Raw genomic sequence first — 22,374 nt, forward strand, 5'->3', positions numbered from 1 at the left:
TTCTCAGCACCCATGCTTGTCTTGGTTTTTCTGTATGTAACTATGCATTGTTACCTCAGCTCTGCCAAGATGTTTGAGATAGAGACAGAGACAGAGACAGAGACAGAGAGAGAGAGAGACGCATGAAGCAAACACTGTGTGGTGGAGTGCCTGAGAGTTGTTCCCAGTGTTCCTGCTCCAGTAGCCACAAGGCTTGAAGAGACCTTTGTAGTGGTGGAAGAAGGCGTTCCTTTCCTGCCATCAAATGTCGCAGTTCTCTGCTGAGGGCAGCCACGTTCTTCTGGGACCTAAACTCAGAAGCTCTGCAAAAGCAGCCTCTGCAGCTCTGGCAGTCGCTGCTATGTGAAGTTAAATGTCGCTTCTCAATAAATTGTTTGGGTGTGCACGGGCATAGCTAGATTTCGATGAACAAACTTATTTCAGTTTATTATTTTATATAAATTAGAAACATTAGAAGTACGAGCTTTTTATTTTGTATCAGTAAGTGTACTTAGTGGTTATACATTGCTTACAAATAAACAAAAAAATAAATAAATTCCAAGAAAAAAACCACATTGATTACCTTTTTCTGATTAGACCTAGAAGATTGTCTTGACTTGAAATTTTTTAAAAGTTTTGATTGGTACGTGGGAGCCATGGATGTATCATAGAATACTTATGTTTTGGGTGACATTTGGAAACTACTGCTGATGTCATAAAATTATAGAATTTTTAGTGGAGGAGGGGATTAACATCATCTGGTCTACCTCTTTTGTCTTATAGTTTTGAAAGCTGACTTATGAAGATGGCTTAGGAAGTGAGTGCCAAAGGCCTCTCACCTACTTAGTCTCAGCCAGGAAGAGAGGTCTGCACGGTGAAAGCTGCTCTGTTTTCTTATTTTAACTGATGCCTGACAGGTTGTAAAATAACTTTTTTTTATCAACAGCCAGCTATTCATGTGTCTGCCACTGAATGCTACAATGCTACCCTAGGTAGAGGAGACTGCTGGTCCTGTGAGCAGCTCTCAGACATATGTCCTGTCAAGTGCACTCTTAAAAGGAGGCTCTTCAGTGACATGCAACTTACCCACAGGATGGCAGCATTGGAATCCGTAGTTAACTTTCAAAGTCATTTGGAAAAATTTTAATTAGTGGATTATTAATTTGGGACTTAAAATTGTATAGTGAAGAACTTATTTTTCTTGATAGGGTCATGAGAATTTTGCAAGAGTAACAAATTTTATATCATCAAATATGGGTTCTTTAACATCAAATTATGAACAAATGTTATCCTTTCTTAGAGAGAGACACACGCTACTTCCCTACTTTGCTGGAATTGGCAGCAAGAAGCTTAAGTCGAGCTGATGAAATTGAGCAGCTGAAGTGCTTATCCTGAGTCAGAATGGCAGTATTCTGTGTGTTCTGATGACAAAATGCAACCTAGTCAGTCCATGGCCTGTGGCCTTTGCCCTCTCTCCCTCCTCATAGCCCTTTCCACTCTCTGCCTGTTCTCCTTTCCCTGTTTTGTTCCCTTCTCTTTGGCGCTCCCTCTTTATATGGTAGCGTTTCAGTTCTTGAGTCTCCATGGTGCTGCTTCTTTCAAAAATCAGTCTGTCTGTCTGTCTTATCATCTATCCATCTATCATCCATCTATATCTTCTATCTATATCATCCATCTATATCTGTCTATTATCTATCATCCATCTCTCTCTATCTAATCAATCAATCAATCTATCTATCTATCTATCTATCTATCTATCTATCATCTATCTGTTTATCATCCATCCATGTCATCCATCTACCTACCTACATACATACCTACCTATTACCTATCTCTCTAGGGTGTGTATGTGTGTGTGTGTGTGTGTGCGCGCTATGCAAACAGAAGGTTTGAGGACAGCCTGCAGGAATGGGTTTCTCCCTGTTTGGCTTCTGGGGTCATCTTTGGTGGCAGGCACCTTTACCTGTTGAACATCTCACTGACCTGTTCTGTATCTTTACAAGTGGATTCACACACTATGGGATATTTTTTCTGACCATCTTCATGTAGCACAATGTTATGGAGGTTCCCATACATCTTTTCATTCTATTTTCATACCATAATTTACTTTTTATCTGTTCAGGGACCTTCAAGTTACTTACATATTTTGGCTGTTATGAATAATGGTGCTGAGAATATGCAAGTACCCGACTGGATACATGTTCAAGTTAGGTACATAGAATAGAATTGAGGGTTATCTGGTAACTGTCTTAACTTTTTAAGGCACTGCTAGGGGCATTTTCAGTGGCTGACTGTTTTGTATTCCTACCAAGACTGCAGGGGTCTTGTTTCTCTGCACGCCAGCTCTTGCTATTTTCTGCTTCTTTGGTTGTGGTTATTCTAGGCAGTATGAAGTACCTCATTTTTATTTTGATTCTGTTTTCCTGGTATCGAATGATGTGGAGCATCTTTACATGTAGTTGTTTATATGTCTGTCTTCTTTGGAGAAATGGGTGTTCAAGTCTGTTGTCCACTTTTAGATTGGACTGGTGGTGGTTGCTGAATTGTAAGAATTGTTTATATATCCAGGATTCACATACTTGCCAGGTGTGATTTGTGGGGCCATCCTCCAGTCTGTGTGTTCTTGTCTTTGTAATAGTAGGTTGTTTCGTTGTTTGTTTGTTTGTTTGTTTGTTTGTTTGTTTCTGGTTTCTGCATAGAATTAAAACTTTTTTAAATATGAATTTTGGCTTATCTACTCTTTCTTTCCTTCTTTCTTTTTTGTTTTGTTTTGTTTGAGACAGGGTATCTTTATGTATCCGTGGCTGTCCTGGAACTGGTTCTGTAGACCAGGCTGGCCTTGAACTCAGAGATCCACCTTCCTCTGCCTCCCTAGAACTGGGACTGAGGGCGTGTGCCACCATCACCTGGCTAGTTTATCTTCCTTTTCCATCCCTTGCTTGGGCTTTTGCTATCCTATTGTAAGAACTCGCCACCAAGGTTATGAAGATATATCTTTAATATTTTTCCAAGAATTTTATGGGTTTTTTGTTTTGTTTTTCTTTTGTTTTTCAAGACAGGGTTTCTCTGTATAGCCCTGGCTGTCCTGGAACTCACTTGGTAGGCCAGGCTGGCCTGGTTTTATGGTTTTGTCTTATGTTTGGGACATCTATTTTAAACTAATCTTTGTCTGTGGTGTGAGGTAGGGACCCAGTTACATTCTTCTTATAGAATAACCATTGTCCTACCATTGTTTGTTGATGGTGGTTTTGGTACCCTTATCAAAACTTGAGTCTTCAGTTTTGGGTGGTGGGGGTGGGAGGTGGCTTTAAGACAGAGTATTTCTGTATATTCTTGACTATCCTGGAACTCACTCTGTAGACCAGAGCTGGGCTCAAACTCACAGAGACCTGCCTGCTTTTGCCTCTGGAGTTCTGGGATTAAAGTTGTGTGCTAACTACCACTGCCCACTGCCTGGCAAGTCTTCAGAATTTTATAACTTTATTTCTGGCATCAATTCTGTTCTGTTAGTTTACACAGCTGCCATTATGTTAGAATCATACTTTTTAAATTTTTCTGAGATTATAATCATATCATTTCTCCCTTTCCCTCAACATTCCCATATATCCCTCATTCCTTGTTCAAATTTATGGTCTCTTGGTTTCTTTCTTTTTTGTTTGTTTGTTTGTTTTGTTTCATTTTTAATGAGAGAGAGAGAGCGCCTAAATACATAAATACAACCTGCTTCGACTGTGATGTTATTTATCTGTGCTTCCAGGCCTCATGAGCTTTCCCTTGTCTACGTTAGATGTCTGTTGTTGTTCTTGTTCAGTTCGTGTTTAAGCAGTCATGTTGGTGAGACTTTATGGCTGTCACTTATGACATTCTCACGGCAAACTTCCTGTTCCTCTGATTCTTAGAATCTTTCCTTTTCCTCTTCCACAATGATCCCTGAGCCATAGTTACAGGAGTTATGTTGTAGATGTATCTGTTGGGATCGGGCGCCATAACTCTTCATTTTGCTTGGTTGTGGTTTGCTATAATGGTCTCCTTTCATTGTAAAACGGAGAAGTTTCCTTGCAGAGGGGGAGGACTTACCTGTGGGTGTGGGGAAATATTTAGGATGTGGTTAGGGGTCATGATGATTTAGTAAAGTAGAAGACCCATGATTTTACTAGCTGTGGGTGGTTGGCTGGGTTTCCAGGACCAGGCATGATTTCCCTCTTGTTGAGCAGGTCTTAAGTCCAATTAGAGAGTGCTGGTTACCGCCGAGGTACGTGTGCCACTTCTGCACTGTCTTGATTTGCATAGCTTTGTAGTGAGTTTTGAAACTGTGAAATGCGAATCTTCTTTTATGTGCTTTTAAAAGATTGTTTTGGCTATTTGGAGCAACTTTGCAGTTTCATATCCACCTATCTACTTTTCTATTTCTGTGTAAAAGGCAGGTGGAATTTTGGTAGAGAATGCACTGACATTGTACATTTGGGTTATATTGCCATTTGACTAACCCTGCTGTCTTCCCATCCGTAAGCATGCGATGTTTTTCTGTTTATTCGGTTGTTTCAGTACTTTGTGTTTTTTAACTTAGATTTTCATTTCTTTGGTTACATTGCTTCCTAAGTATTTTAGTCTTTGCGATGCAGCTATGAATGGAATTGGTTTCTTAATTTCCCTTTGGAATTGTTCTTTGAGGAACTGACTCTTATGCTTTCTATCTTTCCATCTGTTGTTTCGCCTCAAGATGGTGACTCCAAACCCTCCTCTCTTTTGTTGTAAGGTCTTTACTGTATACCTTTACCTTATACACACTAGTATTGGGAAAAAAGACCCCAAAAAAGTGATTCCCAAAGACTTTATTCTCTAAATCGAAATTTCTTTTTTACCTTCCTCTATTCCCCAAAATGTCAGAACCTGTTCTGATTTTCTTTTAGCTGTTCCTCTTTGGACCATGATGGTCCCAGTTTCCAGGAGACGTTTCTCAAGGCGCCTGCTGGGGTAACTAACCCTGAGGCTCACCGAGCCTTCCTCCCACCCCCTTTCCTGGTCCCCGATTTTCTAACATTCCTCTGCTCTGGCTTGCTGTGAGACTGGCTCATTGCTGCGTTGTGGAATGTGATCCTTTCCTCAGCACCACTCCTCAGTGTCCATTTAACCTGGTCCATGTTTGCCCACCATTCCCCATCATCATAACCTCTGCCAGCCCCTGTTTCTGAGCTCAGTGTGCATGTGATCACAGTGGTTACAGATGATGCATGGATAACTGGTGATAGTTGCAAGGGGCAGCCTTTACTGTCTTCACTTGCCTGGTTTTCACTTTGAGTGAAAAAGAAAGGAGATTAAATCCAGAAATATAAACTATGATACTCCTTGTAAATTTAGTGTTTGTCAAAAAAAAAATCAAGATAAAATTGTTAAAAAAATTTTTATTTCCTTTATTTTATTTCATGGATGCCAATGCAAAACATAGACTTTATTGATCATTTAGAAAATATATGTTCATATCATAAAGAAGAAGAAAAACATTAAACACTCATTATTAACTTTTGGTAAACAATCCTCCTAGCCTATTTTTGCATTCTTGTTTTTCTTATAAAAGGTGAAGAAAGCAGGCAGATTGTACTTCGTAACCTACATGTGTTTCCTGTCTCTGTGCCTTCTTCTCACCTACTGCTGACCAAATTTTGGCCTGGACATTTTCTGCCTTAAAAAGTTGGTTTCACATTTCCTTACAACCGATAACTTTTAAAATAAATAATAATATTATTTATGTGTATGGGTAGGAATGTGGTTGGTATATATGTGGCCGTCAGAGGACAGCCTTGAGGGGCTTCTTCCACTCTGGGATCTGAGCATTAGATTTGGCTGACCAATGCTTGTCTAGCAAGTCCCTTTACCTACAAGGCTAGCTTATTAGCCCAGTGTTTCGTTTTTGTTTGAGAACACTATTTTAACATAGTCCAGGCTAGCTGAAAATTCAGTAAGTAACTGAGATGCCTTGAACTCAGCAGCCTGTTACTAGGGTGTGACCAACCTGGTTGCTGATAGCTTTATATAACTGTCGGGAGGGTGGTTTGAGAGGAGACAGTTTCTATAGTGTATCTGTCATCTTGATGCGTGTCTTACTTATGATTATACTAATTATGGATATTCATGTCTTCTATTCTCTGAATCCTAATTTCACACCCTAATTGACATTCTTTATGTCTCTATGTTTAGAAATGCTTTACATTAAAAATGATTTATTTATTTTGATTGATGTGTATGATTGTCTGCATGAATATGTGCTTCATGTGAGTGTGGTGCCTATAAAGACCAGAAGAGGGCATCAGATCGCCTTGAACAGTAATTGCAGACAGTTGTGGATGCTGGGAATCAAACCTAGGTCCTCTGCAAGAGCAGCCAGTGGACTTAACCACTGAGCCATCTCTCGAGCCTCTGAAACACTTTATGCTTTGATTTAATCAGCAAAGATTGACAGTTATTTTATCATCGTAAGTTTCTCCTTGGTATAAAGGATTCTTTGTTCCCTGTTAAAAACAAAAAAGTTATTCTTTCTTGGTATGATTTAGAGTTACTTACTGGGGTATAAATATGTAATTGGCTGTTTTCTGAGGCCTCTGAGAATATGCTTTCTTTGCATAGGATCAGAATTTGTCTGGAAATGGACTTTCTTGCTGGCCTTTTCTTCCCTGGATGCTTTGTTCCAGCATCCTAGAGTTTTCCATGCCAGTCTCCACAGCTAGTGAACACGGCCAGTCTCCACAGCTAGTGAACACGGCCAGTCTCCACAGCTAGTGAACAAGGCCAGTCTCCACAGCTAGTGAACAAGGCCAGTCTCCACAGCTAGTGAACACTGCCAGTCTCCACAGCTAGTGAACAAGGCCAGTCTCCACAGCTAGTGAACACTGCCAGTCTCCACAGCTAGTGAACAAGGCCAGTCTCCACAGCTAGTGAACAAGGCCAGTCTCCACAGCTAGTGAACACGGCCAGTCTCCACAGCTAGTGAACACTGCCAGTCTCCACAGCTAGTGAACAAGGCCAGTCTCCACAGCTAGTGAACACTGCCAGTCTCCACAGCTAGTGAACAAGGCCAGTCTCCACAGCTAGTGAACAAGGCCAGTCTCCACAGCTAGTGAACACGGCCAGTCTCCACAGCTAGTGAACACGGCCAGTCTCCACAGCTAGTGAACACGGCCAGTCTCCACAGCTAGTGAACAAGGCCAGTCTCCACAGCTAGTGAACAAGGCCAGTCTCCACAGCTAGTGAACACGGCCAGTCTCCACAGCTAGTGAACACGGCCAGTCTCCACAGCTAGTGAACAAGGCCAGTCTCCACAGCTAGTGAACAAGGCCAGTCTCCACAGCTAGTGAACAAGGCCAGTCTCCACAGCTAGTGAACACGGCCAGTCTCCACAGCTAGTGAACACGGCCAGTCTGACATGTGTCTTCCCATCAGTCCTCTGTCAATGCTGTAGGTGGAGATTCTTCCTAAACTTTGGTCTTTCTTTTTAGTACTTTAACAGATTTTGCCTTTTGCTATATCTTGGTATTTCAAGGGATGGTGGAGGAAGGATTTTTAGTTATTAATGATTTGTCATTACTAGTGTCAACTTTAATATACCAAAGATGACATCTTCTCAGTAATTTTTTAATTGAGAAATAATTGGGATGGGTGAGCATGTACAGCCTTTTTTCCTAGCTCTTACTAACTTTAATGGGCTTTTAATAGAAAGTATCTTAGTTGCTTTGTTGTTGTTGTGTGGAGATACTTGACCAGGGCAACTTAGAAAAGAAAGCGTTTAATTGAGGACTTGCTTCAGTTTCAGAGGGTGATCCATGGTCATCACGGCAGGGAGCAAGGCAGCTGGCAAGTGGGCACGGCACTGGCGCAGTAGCTGAGAGCTTACATCTCCCACACCCACAAGGCCCATCGAGAACGAATTACCTCAAAGCCAGTGACACACCTCCTCTAACAAAGCCATACCTCCCGACCCTTACTAAACAGCTCCATCAACTGTGGACCAAACATTCAAATGAGCCAGTAAGGGCCATTCTCATTTAAACTGCCACAGAAAGTAATTGAATTTGGTTTTAGTGACTTTCAAAATGCTGTATGCATATTTAAATGCTTTTTTAAAACCTTTAATTTTTTTTCACTTACTCTTCATAGAATATTTAAACATTGTTGTTGTTGTTGTTGTTGTTGTTGTTGTTGTTGTTGTTGTTAGATGAAGTCTTAGTGTATTGTCTTGGATGGCCTGGCCTGGAACTCACTGTGTAGTATCTACCTGCCTCTGCCTTTGCCTCTGCCTTCTAAATGCTGGGGTTCAAGGCATGTACCACCTTGCCCACCCTTCATAGAAAACTTAAGGAGAAAGAAAAGAATACAGGGTACATAAAAATCAAGTATAACCAATCTATTATTCACTTCTGTCTTAGGGTTTTATTGCTGAGAAGAGACACCGTGACCAAGGCAACTCATAAAGAACAACAGCTCACTGGGGCTGGGGCTGGCTGACCGTTTCAGAGGTTCAGTCCATTATCACCACGGTGGGAAGCACGCAGTGTCAGGCACACATGGGGCTGGAGAAGGAGCTGAGAGTTTGACATCTTGATCTGCAGGCAGCAGAAGGAGACTGGGCAGAGCTTGCACAGATATATGACCTCAAAGCCCACCCCCACAGTGACACACTTCCTCTATCAAGGCCACACCTCCTAATTATGCCATTCCTCATGGGCCAGGCATTCAAACATGTGAGTCTATGGGGGCCAAGCCTATTCAAACCACCACACTACTTAGTATATTTTGGTATTCACTTTCTTTTTTAAAAATGGAACATATATAATGTGCACATTCATATATGCATATCCATGTCTGACTTTAATTTCTTAGATATGTATTGAACACTTTGAGGTGCCAGGCAGTTTTAAAATTTTGCTGTATATAGTTTACATCTTGCCTACTTTCACTTAGTGTTAAGGACTGGACAAAACTGGTTCACCAAACTGTGTTTGTAGAAGCCCCGCTCACAGTGTCATAACTCTTTTCAGGGTTTTTTAGTTCAATCCCTCCTTCCCCTCCCTTTCCCTCCCTCCCTCCCTCCCTCCCTCCCTCCCTCCCTCCCTCCTTTTCCCTCCCTCCCTCCCTTCCACCCTTCCACCCTTCCTCCCTTCCTCCCTTCCTTTCTCTTTCCTTCTTTTTGTCATCAGAGTTATTTTTGTGTTGCTGGGACCAAAAAACCTGATGGAAGCAAGCCGAGGAAGGATAGACTTGTTTTGTTCCATTGTAGAGGGTCCAGTCTGTCAGGACAGCAGGAGTTCAGGCAGTGGCCTCTTCACATGGCAACAGACAAGAAGCCGAAAAGGCAGGCTGCAGCCAGTGCAGACACAATCTTCAGAGGCCTGCTCTTAGTGACTTACTTCTGGCAGGCAGGGTCTGCTCCCTGAAAGCTTCTTCCACATCTTTTGAATCAAGACACAAGCTGGGACTGGGCACGAACTCACAGAGACCCACCTGCCTCTCTGCCTCCTGAGTGTTGGGATTAAAGGCATACACCATCACTGCCTGGCATGACTGTTGATTATTAACCACTGCTGTCTTGCTAGGAATTTATATTACTCACAAGTTTAGAGTCACAAATTGCTGCCGCTCCCTGCTCAGCATTCAGAGTTATATTTAAAGAACATAAGCATTTCTGTTATAATATCAAATCCACTCCTAAGAAAACTTTCAAGAGTGCTTATTCACTAAAAATAACAGGATTATGGTGAAAAGAAGGTTCAAGGCAGACCATTCAAGACTTCTACTATTTCAGACCAGAGAGAGCTAACAATAGCATAATTGGTACCTTATGAGGTAAGGTGGGTCGCCTAGTCAAACCACTTATTGTGGCTGAGGCTCCCTGAGAGCAGAGTAAAGCTATTAAAGTGTAAGAGGATGGAAATTGCAGGCCTCGTGGTTGTGAGCTGTGGGGTTGGCCTGAGAGTGGTACAGGGGGAGTGCAGCTTGCTCTGCCAGGACACATGCACAGGCCAGACAGTGCTCCTCTGGGGATAGAGCCCTTGGGCAGTGCTCACCATTAATATTCTTGAAATGGAGCTGAAAGGGCTTGCGTACACATGCCTGCCTCGAGGCTGGGGAGGTGGCTCAGTTGTTAAGAACACATAAAACCCTTGGAGAGGACCCGAGTTCAGTTCTCAGCACCCATATCAGGAGGCTAACAACTGCCTGTAACTCTAGCTCCAGGGGATCCAATACCCTCTCCTGGATTCTGCAAGCACTTGCACTCACATGTGTACACACCCTTCTGCCTCCAGTTAAAAAGAAAACAAATTCTTTATATACGGCTTTATGACCTTGACTCAAATCAAGATATTGAACATTGCCATCTTTGCAGGAAGTCCCCTGTACTCCCATCTCCCATCCTTCTTTCTAGATGAGCACAGTTCAGAGTTTTATCCCAATTAGTGCTATATCTTCTAGAAGTTTTATCTAAATAAAGTCTAATAATAGTTTGCTATTCTCATGTGTCACGTTTCTTTTATTCTGAAAAGTCCATCCTTGTTCCAGAGTCTGGTTTTGATTGTAGAGTAGTAGTCCATTGTTGAATGTAAACAATTGGTATCAAGTTCAGTGTTTGCTGAGGAACATTTGTGTTGCTTCCACTTCTGCTTATTAGTAGTAAAAGGCCTGTGAACATCTGCACAAGTGTTTTGTGGATACAGTGTTTTCATTTCCTTTGCAGAATTACCTCAAGAGGAATTGCTGGCCATAGAGTAGGTGTGTGTTTAATTTATAAGCAACTGCTAGCTTTTCAAAGCAGTTGAGCTGTTTTTCACCCTGGCAGGGATGTTCTGAGCTGACTTGCCAGCATCAATTGTAGTTATTCTCTTGGGTGCTAGTGGTTTTCATCGTACTTCTAACCTTTGTCTGTCTGAAGATTAATGGTGTGTTTTAGCGCCTCTTCACATTTTCATGGCCCCGTGTGTGTCTTACTACGAAGCGCACCAATCTCCCTCCCTTCTACTCATAGAATGTGGTTGAGAGCAAAGTTTACTTAGGTCTTGAGAAGAGGCCTGGGCCTCTTCAGGCCCATTCCTTGTGGTTTCTCTGCACAGCCCTATCTAAAACATACAGTTTCTTGGAAGAAGGCTAACCAGCATTTAAAGGGGCAACTGGCTTTTCCCCATAGGTTTTCTCCTAAAAGCACTTGTCTAGCACAGCCTTTCCACTACTTGATTTCCAGTGTGTTTAACAGTTCCACAGCTATAATGTATTACTATTATAAGTGTGAAATTGAGTGGGAGTAGGGACATCCTTACCTTGTTAATAATTTTAGAAATGAGAATGTGAAAATTCACCCTTGCGCATGCGAGCTGTATGGCTTTGCAAGTGCCCTTTGGTAAAGACAGAGAAAGTGTCTGTCCGTTTACTATTTGTTGTCTGTTTTTATCCGTATAGATTTTCAATCTGATATGCCATCACTGTTTCGTTTCAAAACAGGGTCTCGTGTTGCCCTGGTTGGCCTCAACCTTGTTAAATAGCTGAGGATGACTTTGAACCCCTGAACTTGCAGCACTTTGCCTGTGCTGGAGTCACTGGTGTGAGTCACCACACCCGCCTTCGTTGTTTTCCCTTTTCTACTAATGTGGTGACTCACTGACTTCTTAGCGGTCACTTGGTTATGCTGCGCTTCCCCTTTTTCATGCTTTTCGTGGCTTATGATTGTCCGTACGTCTGCCCGTTGGGTATGGGGCTGTTAGTCTGTGGCTGGGGCTCTTGGCTTTTGCTTTCTGTGTAGGAAGCTTTGCTTGGTACAGTGCTGCATCTTTTGTGTGTAGAGGATCTCAGTTGTAAGTTTTGTTACCTGAGTCGTTTCACCTTGAGCTATAGTTGTGTGTTGTCATTCTGCCTCATGAGTCTTTTTCTTTTTGTTACTTGACATATTTCTGAACTTTGTTTTAATCAATCTCTCTAGACTAACTATCTCAGGCTTGAGTGAATTTTTGTAAAAGGTTTATTATTTTTATGTGTATAAGTGTTTTGCCTGCGTGTGTGTGTGTGTGTGTGTGTGTGTGTGTGTGTGTGCGCGCACCTCATGTGTGCAGTGCCCACAGAAGTCAGGGAGGGTTTAATCTCTGGGACTGTAATGAATTGTTGGGAGGTGCCATGTGGGTGCTGGGAATCAAACTCAGGCCCTTGGCAGAGAAGTCAGTACTCTTAGTTGCCACGCCATCTCTCCAGCCCCTTAAATGAATTTAAACTGTATTATTGTGATTACTGATGTTTTCTTTGAATTCATTTTCCTTTTCCATTCAATCTTTCCATCTTCCTGCCTCCTCTACATCTTTCTCTAACAACACCAGCCCCCCCCCCCCCCATGTTCCTTAGCATTTTCTGCCTTCAGCAGGCAGAGCCTTCTGCACAGGCTTCCAGCTCGCCCATGTTGTATCTGGCACCCTGCGCATGATGCATAAAACAGTGCTACACAGATCTCGTTTTTTGACTTATCATATCTGGGTCCGAAATGAAGGAGCTTTGACAGATAAGCTGTCTGTGGCAGAGCTGTTGGTCTCTCTCTGTGTACTGAGGGGTCTGAGGTATCCAGGTGACCTCCTTCATGGATGTGCCATTTAAGTTTCTGTTTGTCCTGTCTGAGCACTAGGGACATCTGGACTAAACTTTAACAGTAACCATGTTTAAAGGGAGTTAACAGGCCCCTGTTCTCTCCGTTCTTTGGCTCTTTGCCTGTCTCTAACACTTGCTGATAATACCTCCTTCCCCCTTTTGTCTCAGTGCCCAGGACTCAAGGTCACTGACTTGGTCGCATCAGTCATTAGCTTTGTCATTACTGGTGTTTTCTTTTCCTTTTTGTTTTTTGGGTTTTTATTATCATTATTATCTGACATCTTTTTCACAGTAGGTTGATTTTCCACCGAAGGCAGTCCTTAAAGGTTTTCTTCAGAGCCTGGATAGATGGCTTCGCAGTTAAGAACACAGACCCACATGTAGCTCACAGCCTTCTGCAACTTCAGTGCAGGTAGTCTCCCTCCTTTTTGAATCGAAGTGTGGGCCAGCAGTCGAGAAGGATTTATGTTTCTTCTTCTGTGCTCTTTGGAGAGGCACCGAATCTAGAAGGCAGAGTGGTTTCAGGTGGTCCTGGCACGGCTGTCTCAGAGGGGGAGCTAGGTTTTGAGTGCCAGTTTCTCTGTGGGCTGTGGAAGCTGTAGCATCCTGCTTCACAAGGCAGCTCACATGCCACACAGGCCGCAGCTTCACGGCACCGCACACTTGTGCGTCAGTGCATGCTCTCTGCCCTCTGCAAGAATCTGTGACACGGAAGACATTTGGATGGCTAACTACGTTTCCTTCTTTCCCCCCTAGGTCTTGATGCAGAGCTTTACTATGTGAGAAATGACCTCATCAGTCACTACGCTCTGTCCTTTAACCTGCTAGTGCCCAGTGAGACAAACTTCCTGCACTTCACTTGGCATGCAAAGTCCAAGGTAAGCGCTGCCGGCAGACCACGTGACAGGTCACCCAGTCTGCAGAGGCGAGGGCTGTCCCTGAGGATGGGCCTTCCTCTCCACAGAAGGGTCAGTGGTGGTATAGAGCACTGGGTCTTTTCAGGTGTATAGCTGACAGATACAGTCTTGAGCCTGCTCCTCTGAAAGTTTAGATTTAGGTGGCTGCCAGGTGGGTGACCAGCGCATCACAGGGCTGGGTCCTTTGAGGCTTTTGCAGGGAGATCTGTACCCAGGAAAAAAGAGAGTTGGATCTGATGGTGACCCTGCTGTTACAGAGAAGCCATATGTGGCTGGAGGATGGGTGAGTGGCTGGGGAGGAGCATGGCTGAGCTGGCTGGCTCTTCCACACACACTTGGTGACTTGAACGTAAGTTTCCCATTTACTGTTCTGAGTCCCCCTGGTAACCATAGATACTGAAGCGGGGAGGGGGGTGCTTATCAACTTCTGCCATTTGTGTATTGGTGAATTCTTCACCTCTGACTGCCAAGGAACCTTACATGCTTGTCTCCCAGATTTGCCAGATGATACTGTTTGTACCCTTTACTCCCCTCCCTGCCTGCCTATGAATCCTTGAGCTGTTTCAAAGTGCATTGAACGCATCATGTCCTCTCTCTCCTAAATCAAAACCAGGAAGTTTGGTGTTCTAACTCACAGCACTTGGGTAACTGAGTTCTAACTCACTCATCAGGGACCCTCAGCATCTTTATCACTAAGGTTTCACTAGAGACTGATGTTGTTTCAGTTTGTGTCAATCTGAAGTTTTGATGCCCTGCCCATGTGCTTCAGCCTCAAGTTGTTGGGAGTGGAGAACCTGTCATGGTGGAAGCTAGCTTGGAAGGGTCGTCTATGAATCTATATGCTTGCAGGGGGAACACTGAAGGGGACTGGTATAACTCTAATTATCTGGTAGATTCCTCTCCTCTCCTCCCCCCTCTCCCCTCCTCCCCCTCCCCTTCTTCCCTTCCTCTTCCCCCCTCACCTCCCCACTTCCCCCCTCTCCTCCCTCCCCTCCTCCTCCTCTCCTCCCTTTCCTCCCCCCCCCCCCCAATCCTTCTCTCTCTTTCTCTTCTTGAGGCAGGGTTTTACTCTATAGCTCTGGCTACATGTAGATTCAGCTGGCCTTGGACTCAGATATCTGCCTCCCAAGTTCTGGGATTAAAGGTGTGCACCACTACACCTGGCTAGCAGCATGTATTTAACTATACATTTGGGCTTCTTCTTGATGATATTACAGTCCCCAACTCTAGTTCTTAAGTCCTAGTATCTGGTGATTTTTGGCACAGCTGATTAATTGCAGTTTGTTTATTTAAAAAGTTAATCGTACGAGTAGGTAGTACATGGATATGGCCTGTAAGGGTATACAGTGAAAAGGAAGGTTTTCCGTTGTCATGGTAGCATGCTGAGCAAGCCCATCTAGATCACTGTCTTCATCAGGCATTGTTGCCTGAGTCTTGTCTCCTAAAGAAAGGTAGTGTATATGTGTGCAGTGTGCACACGTACACCTAAGTGCTTCCTGCTTTCGTGTAGTGTGGAGTTGTGAGCAATGTGTCCTGGTAAAGGGGCACTGTTCCTTGTTCCTTGGTATTGCTTTGTGTGTTCCCCCCTTAAATAACTGTATCATTTTCTCACATAGTTGTGCTCTGGTCATTTCCTACAAGAGGAAACCGAGACCCAGGTTTGGGAAGGACTTGCTTAAATGAGTCTGGAGGCTGAAGAAACAGGTGCTAGGGGTGAGCTCACATGGCAGTCACCCGAGAAGGCAGGAGTAGTAAGGTGCGGTCTCTTATCACTTGATTCTGAGATACAGTCAGACTTCAGAAGGAAGGCTGTCTCTCTCAGTTTCTAACACTCTGTCAGAATCTCTGTTTGGGCTGTTTGAGCTCTTGCCAGAAGATGAACTGTTGGCTTCCGAGATCTCCAGACTCGCCAGTGTATCACTTGAACACTGCAGGCATTTTAACATCAGTGTTCCCACATCAGAGCTTTTGCTGGTAGAGTTCTCCAGTGTTTACGTGACTGGTCTTGCCAAAGATTTCAGTTCCCTCAGCGGCTGGAGCTGTGTGTGTCTTTTCTTAACATCTATGTCACGCGCGCCTCGCTGAGTGGTTGAGAATGTGTTAATTGTATTTTAAGATGGGAGGAGAACTCTGGTATTGATTCTCTCACAAGAGTAGACGACTAGGCGGTCTTAACAGATAATTAGTTTCTTGTATGTTCCAGAACATTCCCCAGTGTTCAAGAAGAAACTTGCAACTGTGTCTGCTAAGTGTCAGTAGATATGCTAGACAGCCAAAAGGCAGAGGCTCAGTAGGATGTGGCAGAGGACTCCACCACCCACTCCCTTGGTCTCCGTCCAGGAGATTCTGCGGGGAGCTTGTCAGAGCTCCAGCAGCTGCCTCTGGGGGCCAGCCTGCTGTGTCCCAGTGGAGTGAAGTAGCTGTGAGAAAGGCAGTTCTGGCAATTTCAGAGAAATTAAAAGGCCGTTGACTGTAGGCGAGCACATTCACTTTAGATGTGTTCCAGAAGGGGACTGCTTTATTCGTCGTCTGCCTATTCACACAGCCATGCGTTCCAAGTAAGGAAAAATACCAAACATGTTGATTTTTTAGCTTATTCAAATATTTATATTTTCTCTAGTTACTTTTCTGAAGTATTTTGGCTCATTTATTTTCTGATAAACAGCTGCTGCACAGATTTGCTTTGGGGTGGGGGGCAGGGTAAGGCTGGGGTGCACTTTCTAAATAGATCTCTTTCTTCCAAGGTGATTGACAAACGGCATTCCTTACAGATCAGTACACACCAAAGTAGAGACAATTGTATTCCAGTGATTGGCACTTTCTTCTCTGACTCCAAAAACTACATTAAAAAAAAAAACCAAAAAACAAAAAAACCCAGCTGTCCTCAGTACACCAGTGTGAGGGGGGAACTGCCTTCTGATGCTTCCGTGTTCATTCATCCGTCCAAAGGAAGTCTTAGGCAAAGGGCAGGCTTCCATGCTTCTTGTTGTGGGTTCCTCTGGGCCACTGCTGATTCTCTCAGTCCTTCCCTCAGCCACCTCTGCCTGTGCTCTGCTCCTTGTTTTGCCGCCACTTGCAACATCATTTCCTCCCTTTCTCCCTCTCCCGTGCTTAGACTGAGATGGCCCTGCCACTCCTCTTGCCGCTCTCCCTCAGCTCTGCCGTCAGAGCCCTCTCTTTGCTTTCCTGGCTTTGGTCCCCGGACAGCTATTCCTCTGCTTATAGCCAGAACTTTGTAAAGGAGACCGAAAGGTTAGAGCAGATGTCCAAGAGGGGCACTGAGGGGTAAGGAGCTTCTGGAAGAGCATTGATGCCATGGACAGACAGAGTCAGCAAGATGACGTGGGCCTCAAGCACAGCTCAGGCCCTGGCACTAGAAACGGACGGCCTGGCAGGGTGTCTGGGGAGAGGCATCGAGCCCATGTGATAGAAGTGGGGTCTTTGATTCCCTGGCAGGAGGCAGAGACAGGAGGGGGAGCTGGATCAAGTAACTCACTTCCCAGGTGAGAAATCCTGGCTCCAGGATGTCTGTTAGCTAGGAACACACACTGTCCCAGTGGGGTGCCTGCCTACCTATGAGAGGAGGCTCCCCCATGTATGTAGGAACCCACAGACAGTATCCCAGTGAGGCGCCTGTGTTGATCTGTGAGAGGAGCTTGGCAATCAGGTAAGCTCAACTCTGTCTGGTAACCCTACAGCTTCAGCCTTTGAGGTTACCAGATGGGTATGCCTAGTAGGTAGTTGGAGGAAAAGGAGAGGGAGAGACAAGTTGAAATGTTTATCCTTGGGACTGGAGTGCAGAGGGTTAATGTTCTGATAGGTCAGCCTGATGCAGAAAGGAATAAGAGTTCTTCCTGGAAGTGAAGAAGCCGAGCAGGTAGCGTGTGGTGCACCAGCGAGGAGCACGGGTGAGGTTGAAGAGGAGCAGCCATTGAGCACAGGTCTGGGGGGTCATCATGTGTATCATCTCCTCAGCAAGCTGAGCCAAGGGCCATGGGGTTGCAGGCACTGCCATCCAAGTGTGAAGAAGAAGGAGTGAACCAGCTGAAGGTGTCAGAATGACTGTGTCAGTGATGTCCCTGCTGGGGCACAGGCTGGGGCACAGGCGGTGGGAACATGAAACCCGGCATCCTGGCTGTGCTGGGAAGGAAGGAAGTAGTTTAATTAACCACTGCTTTCCCCCCTCTACTAGCGCAGCCCTCGGCTCATAAACATGCCTCATAAATGTTGTCCGACTTAGAGTAGTGAGCACAAAGAACTGCTTTTACAGGGACCAGAGGTGGGTGGTCAGAGGCAGTGCTGGCATCTTGGATGGAATGGACGGTATTTTTGTATCTGTTTTGGACATAGAGAAGTTGAGTGCTATGTCAGAACGAACACTGAATTTCAGAGTTAACAGAAAGATGGGAGGAGACGGAATGAGCCAGCCTTCGAAACCTGTGTAGAGTCTTGTGTGTGACATGTGAGTGGCCCGAGACATGCACTGAGTAGAAGAGAGCTTCAGAGTAGAGGGGCTGATTTCACGCAGGACGTCTAGAGAGGGCCTTAGAGCCTGACAGGGATACTGACCACATGTGCAGACCCAGTGCTCAGGTCTAGAAAGTAGACATGAGCAAGAAGAGGAGGAGCCTGAGGGGAAAGCCACACTGAGGGAGATCATGAGGGAGATGAGAGTATGAGAGGCTGTGCAGCCAGTGGGGTTCCTCACATCAGGAACAAAACCGATCCCACCAGTGCTGACAGCTCAGGAGGGTTTGCTGCAAACCCCTGGGGTTGGCAGGAGGCTGATGACCACAAAGGAGTGCAGCTTGACAGTGGGAGAGGCTGCTGAGGCCCCGGGGTCCCGAGCCAGTGTCACGGGCCTGTTGTGTCATCAGCTTGGAAAAGTTGCTCATTTGTGCAGGTCACGTGGCCTCCTGGTTCTAGATCCCATGCTGATCTGTCTCAGGCACCACCCCCCCCCCCCCCCCAAGCTATGGCCTCGTGCAGAGATAACAGCCATACCTTACAGTCAGTGCATCCTCTTGAGGTTTTAGTGCTGGGAAGCCCAGGGTACCTTAGTGATGGCTCTCTAGCGCCCCTTGGTGGCAGCCATGGCGATGTGATGAGCTGAGAGATTGAATGCTTCCTTCCAGACTGTTGATTTTAAGGGAAAGGGTGGTTCAGTTCCAGGTACCAAATGGACAGTAGCCTTCAGGTTGAATTTCTGTCTGGCTGAAAAGTCCTAGTATGATTTCAGTTTTATTATTTTTATTTATTTATTTTTGAGACGGGGTCTCACTTTGTAGCCCAGGTTGATCCTGAACTCACTATATAAACCACACTGGCCTCAAACTCACAGAGATCCACCTACTGCTCACGGCTGACTGCTAGAATTAAAGGACTGCTCTTGGAATCTTTTTGGGAGTGGATTTTTATTCCACCCATGAATAGCTCTCATACTGCTTAGTTAATGAACTTACTAATGAAGTCTTTTTCTGTTGTCAGGGGTATAATGTTTTATCTCTCTTCATTTTGCAGGTTGAATATAAGCTGGGATTCCAAGTAGACAACTTTGTGGCTATGGGCATGCCCCAGGTCAATATTTCTGCTCAAGGGGAGGTCCCACGCACTTTATCAGGTGAGCCAGGAAAGACGGACTTAGCATACTGCTTTCAGCTGCCTCCATCCTATCCCTACAAGGATAGTTCACTGAGTACCGGGCCCTCCCACATCAATCATTAATCAAGAGAGTGCCCCACAGACAAACTCAAAGGTCCCAGGGGGTTGGGAGGCAGGGGTTGGGGAAGTAGACGTGTAATTATTATTGTCATCTTTATTGTCTATTTATTTTTAAAGAATGTTGTAGGGCTTTTCCTGGCAGTTTTATTCACAATTATTATTGGCACAAGTTCAGCTAGGCTTTAAGCAGAGCTGGGAGGCAAGTTAATTTTTGGGGGTCAGCAAGAGTTTCAGAAATATCAAAGTCTCTGATCCACTACTCATAGATGGTGAAATATCTTTGAAATTTGTAAGAAAGGAATCATAAATTAAAAAGGCAAAATGTTCTAAAATCTACGACTTTGTCATTAACATTCCTAGATATACCTTTAGAAGCTAATCCTATTTAGAAGGGCAGTGTTGTTTTTAATTCATAGCCAAGAACATGTTAGCTTTGTTTATAGGTTTATTATAATTTCCCCCAGTAACAATGTCTTTATTTCCTAGAGGTACTGCTTTTGAATGGTACAATTTTTATTTTATTTTATTTTTTAAAGATTTATTTATTTACTTATTGATTCATTTATTTTATGTATATGAGTACACTGTTACTATCTTCAGCCACACCAGAAGAGGGCATCGGATCCCATTACAGATGGTTGTGAGCCACCATGTGGTTGTTGGGAATTGAACTCAGGACCTCCGGAAGGACAGTCAGTGCTCTTAACCACTGAGCCATCTCTCCAGCCCTGATACGGTTTTTAAATGTGGTTACTAAATACACATATGACATAAACATTCTCCACAGGGAGTACTTCTAAACATGTCATGCACCTGTCTGCTCATACTATGGATATAGTTGTTATTGGTGGTGTGCTGACGTGTATTTTTGGCCATCTGTTATGGTGTGGCTTCAAGCCCAACAGGAACTCTCTGGCACCCAGTTCAGTGCAGCTTTGGTTTCCCTACATTTTCTTAGCCAGACAGCAGGAAAGGCTTTCCCTCCTTGGGATTCGATGATGGCATGCTTTATTCCGGGTAGCTCATGTCTGCCCTGCAGGCCGCAGTCCACACGGTGTGGTCAGCACTGCCTTCTTGACATTCATACCCTTCACGTTGCTAGGAGCGATACACAGGTGCATTTGGTGCTGCAGAGTCTTTCCTTCCGTGGTGTAGTTTTGTTACCGTTGCTGGGGAGACTGGTAAGCTCAGCAGTTTGCCTCGTGATTCCTGAGATTCAGTGCATTGGAAAGCAGAACATAGACAACAAACTGATATTAAAAACAAAGTCACAAGGAAGGCTCGGAAGTAACTATCCCTTCATCTGTGTCCTGTGCTCTGCTTCAGTCCTCTGGATCTGCAGTGAAGGAAATGCAGGTGTCCAGAGCGGTGGTGACAGGGTCTCCGGAAGCTCCTGTCTGATCCGCTTATTTAGATGCGCTTCTTTATTTTATTTGAGCAGAAATAGATGAAAATGTTGTATAGCATTGATCCTAATCTTTAGGACACTAAAGTGTTTTCTCTTGTTTCTTTTAACAGTGTTTCGGGTCGAGCTTTCTTGTACCGGCAAAGTCGACTCTGAAGTCATGATTCTAATGCAGCTCAATCTGACAGTGAATTCCTCAAAAAATTTTACAGTTTTAAATTTTAAACGAAGGAAAATGTGCTACAAAAGTAAGGAATTTATTTAACAGAATGTGTTTCATGTAGATAAGAGGTCAATAGAAGACTGCATTTTCTGTATAGAGATTTAAGCATGACCAAGTCTTGATTATAGTTATGAGAAAAGCGCATTAGTGGATGAAACTCTGGGTCAGCCTCTGGCTCTCATTCCATTGGAGTTCTGTGGGTGTTTCCAGAGCGAGCGACAGAGCTGAGCATTCGCTCGGTGGGCTTGGACTCTGCAGGACCTTTGTGTTGGGGGTCACATGGGCCTGGGTTGAACCATATCTCTGTGTTTTCAGGACAGGGGAGATATTGCACCTCTGCAGGGCTGAGATTCTTGTCTGTGAGATGTGCATGTTGCTGTTTCAGAGAGGTTTTAAAGGGTAACGAAACCTAGTCCAGAATTAGAAAGTCACATGTGGGCACTTAATAATTAGGGTTTGAATTATATCATCCATTACCCAGGAAATCACCATAGATAGTAGTGAGTTCTAGAACACCAAGGCTGAGTTTTGAAATGTTAAGATTTTGTTTTAAGAGTTAAATATTTTATGTATATGAGTACACTGTAGCTGTCCTCAGACACACCAGAAGAAGGCATCAGATCCCATTACAGATGGTTGTGAACCACCATATGCTTGCTAGGAACTGAACTCAGGACCTCTGGAAGAGCAGTCAGTGCTCTTAACCCCTGAGCCATTTCTCTAGCTCCAATTTTAAGATTCTTAAAGGTTATCTAATCTCCATGTAGCCTACAGATAAAATTTCCAGAATTTACAAATAGGTAGAATTGTTTACTGTTTAAGGTAGAAACAAAACAAACTGTAAACTCAGTGGATGTTTCCCGTGATCTGTACACTTTACACGCGCTAAACCCAGCTTTAGGTGTTATGTTTCAAAAAGTCTGAGTGGCCTGACCAAGGTCAGACAAAGTGCTGCAGCCTGTGCTCTCCACTGCTTTGTGAAACTATTTACAGTTTCCCAGTTGAAACTAGCAAGTGAGTTACAGTGGCAGATGCCAAGATACAGGCCAGAGATACAGGCCAATAAAGAAGCTATATTGCATTGAAAAGAGACATTTTTAAAATTAAAAAAAAATTAACACCCTTAGCTTTAGTACTGTGAATTATATACCTACTTCAATGTAAGTTTAAAGCCTGTAGGGACTGTAGAGGCTTTACTCCAACCTAATCTTTTTGTGATTGGCATGAGGACACTGGTCCTCGAGAGTGGGAGGCCTCCTAGGTTTGTATAACTACTCAGTGGGGATGGATGGAGGATGGATGGATGGATATAGAACAGGTGGATGGATAGGTGGATGGATAGATAGATGGAAGGATAGAGAATGGATGGAGAGTGGATAGATGCATAGAAGGATGTATGTATAGATGGATGGATAGAGAATGGATGGATGGATGGATAGAAGATGGATGAATGGATAGAAGGAAGGATAGAAGATTATGTATATATGAATGGAAGGAAGAAAGGATAGAGAATGGATGGATGG

The 22,374-nt window shown here is 44.2% G+C and overlaps 1 protein-coding gene across 3 annotated transcripts in view; it reads left to right on the forward strand.

Annotated features, from left to right (window-relative positions):
- Ryk (receptor-like tyrosine kinase) overlaps nt 1-22,374 on the forward strand; it is a 73,388-nt gene that overhangs the window by 13,613 nt on the left and 37,401 nt on the right. For 2 of the 3 annotated variants that reach the window (NM_013649.3, NM_001042607.1), the window contains exons 2-4: nt 13,342-13,463; nt 19,023-19,122; nt 20,742-20,876. In NM_013649.3, coding sequence (NP_038677.3) covers nt 13,342-13,463; nt 19,023-19,122; nt 20,742-20,876 — 357 coding nt within the window. The remainder of the gene's footprint in view (nt 1-13,341; nt 13,464-19,022; nt 19,123-20,741; nt 20,877-22,374) is intronic. The other variant, NM_001284258.1, reaches the window with a different exon arrangement.

The sequence above is a fragment of the Mus musculus genome, chromosome 9, assembly GCF_000001635.26.
Source record: "Mus musculus strain C57BL/6J chromosome 9, GRCm38.p6 C57BL/6J".
Lineage (NCBI taxonomy): Eukaryota > Metazoa > Chordata > Mammalia > Rodentia > Muridae > Mus > Mus musculus.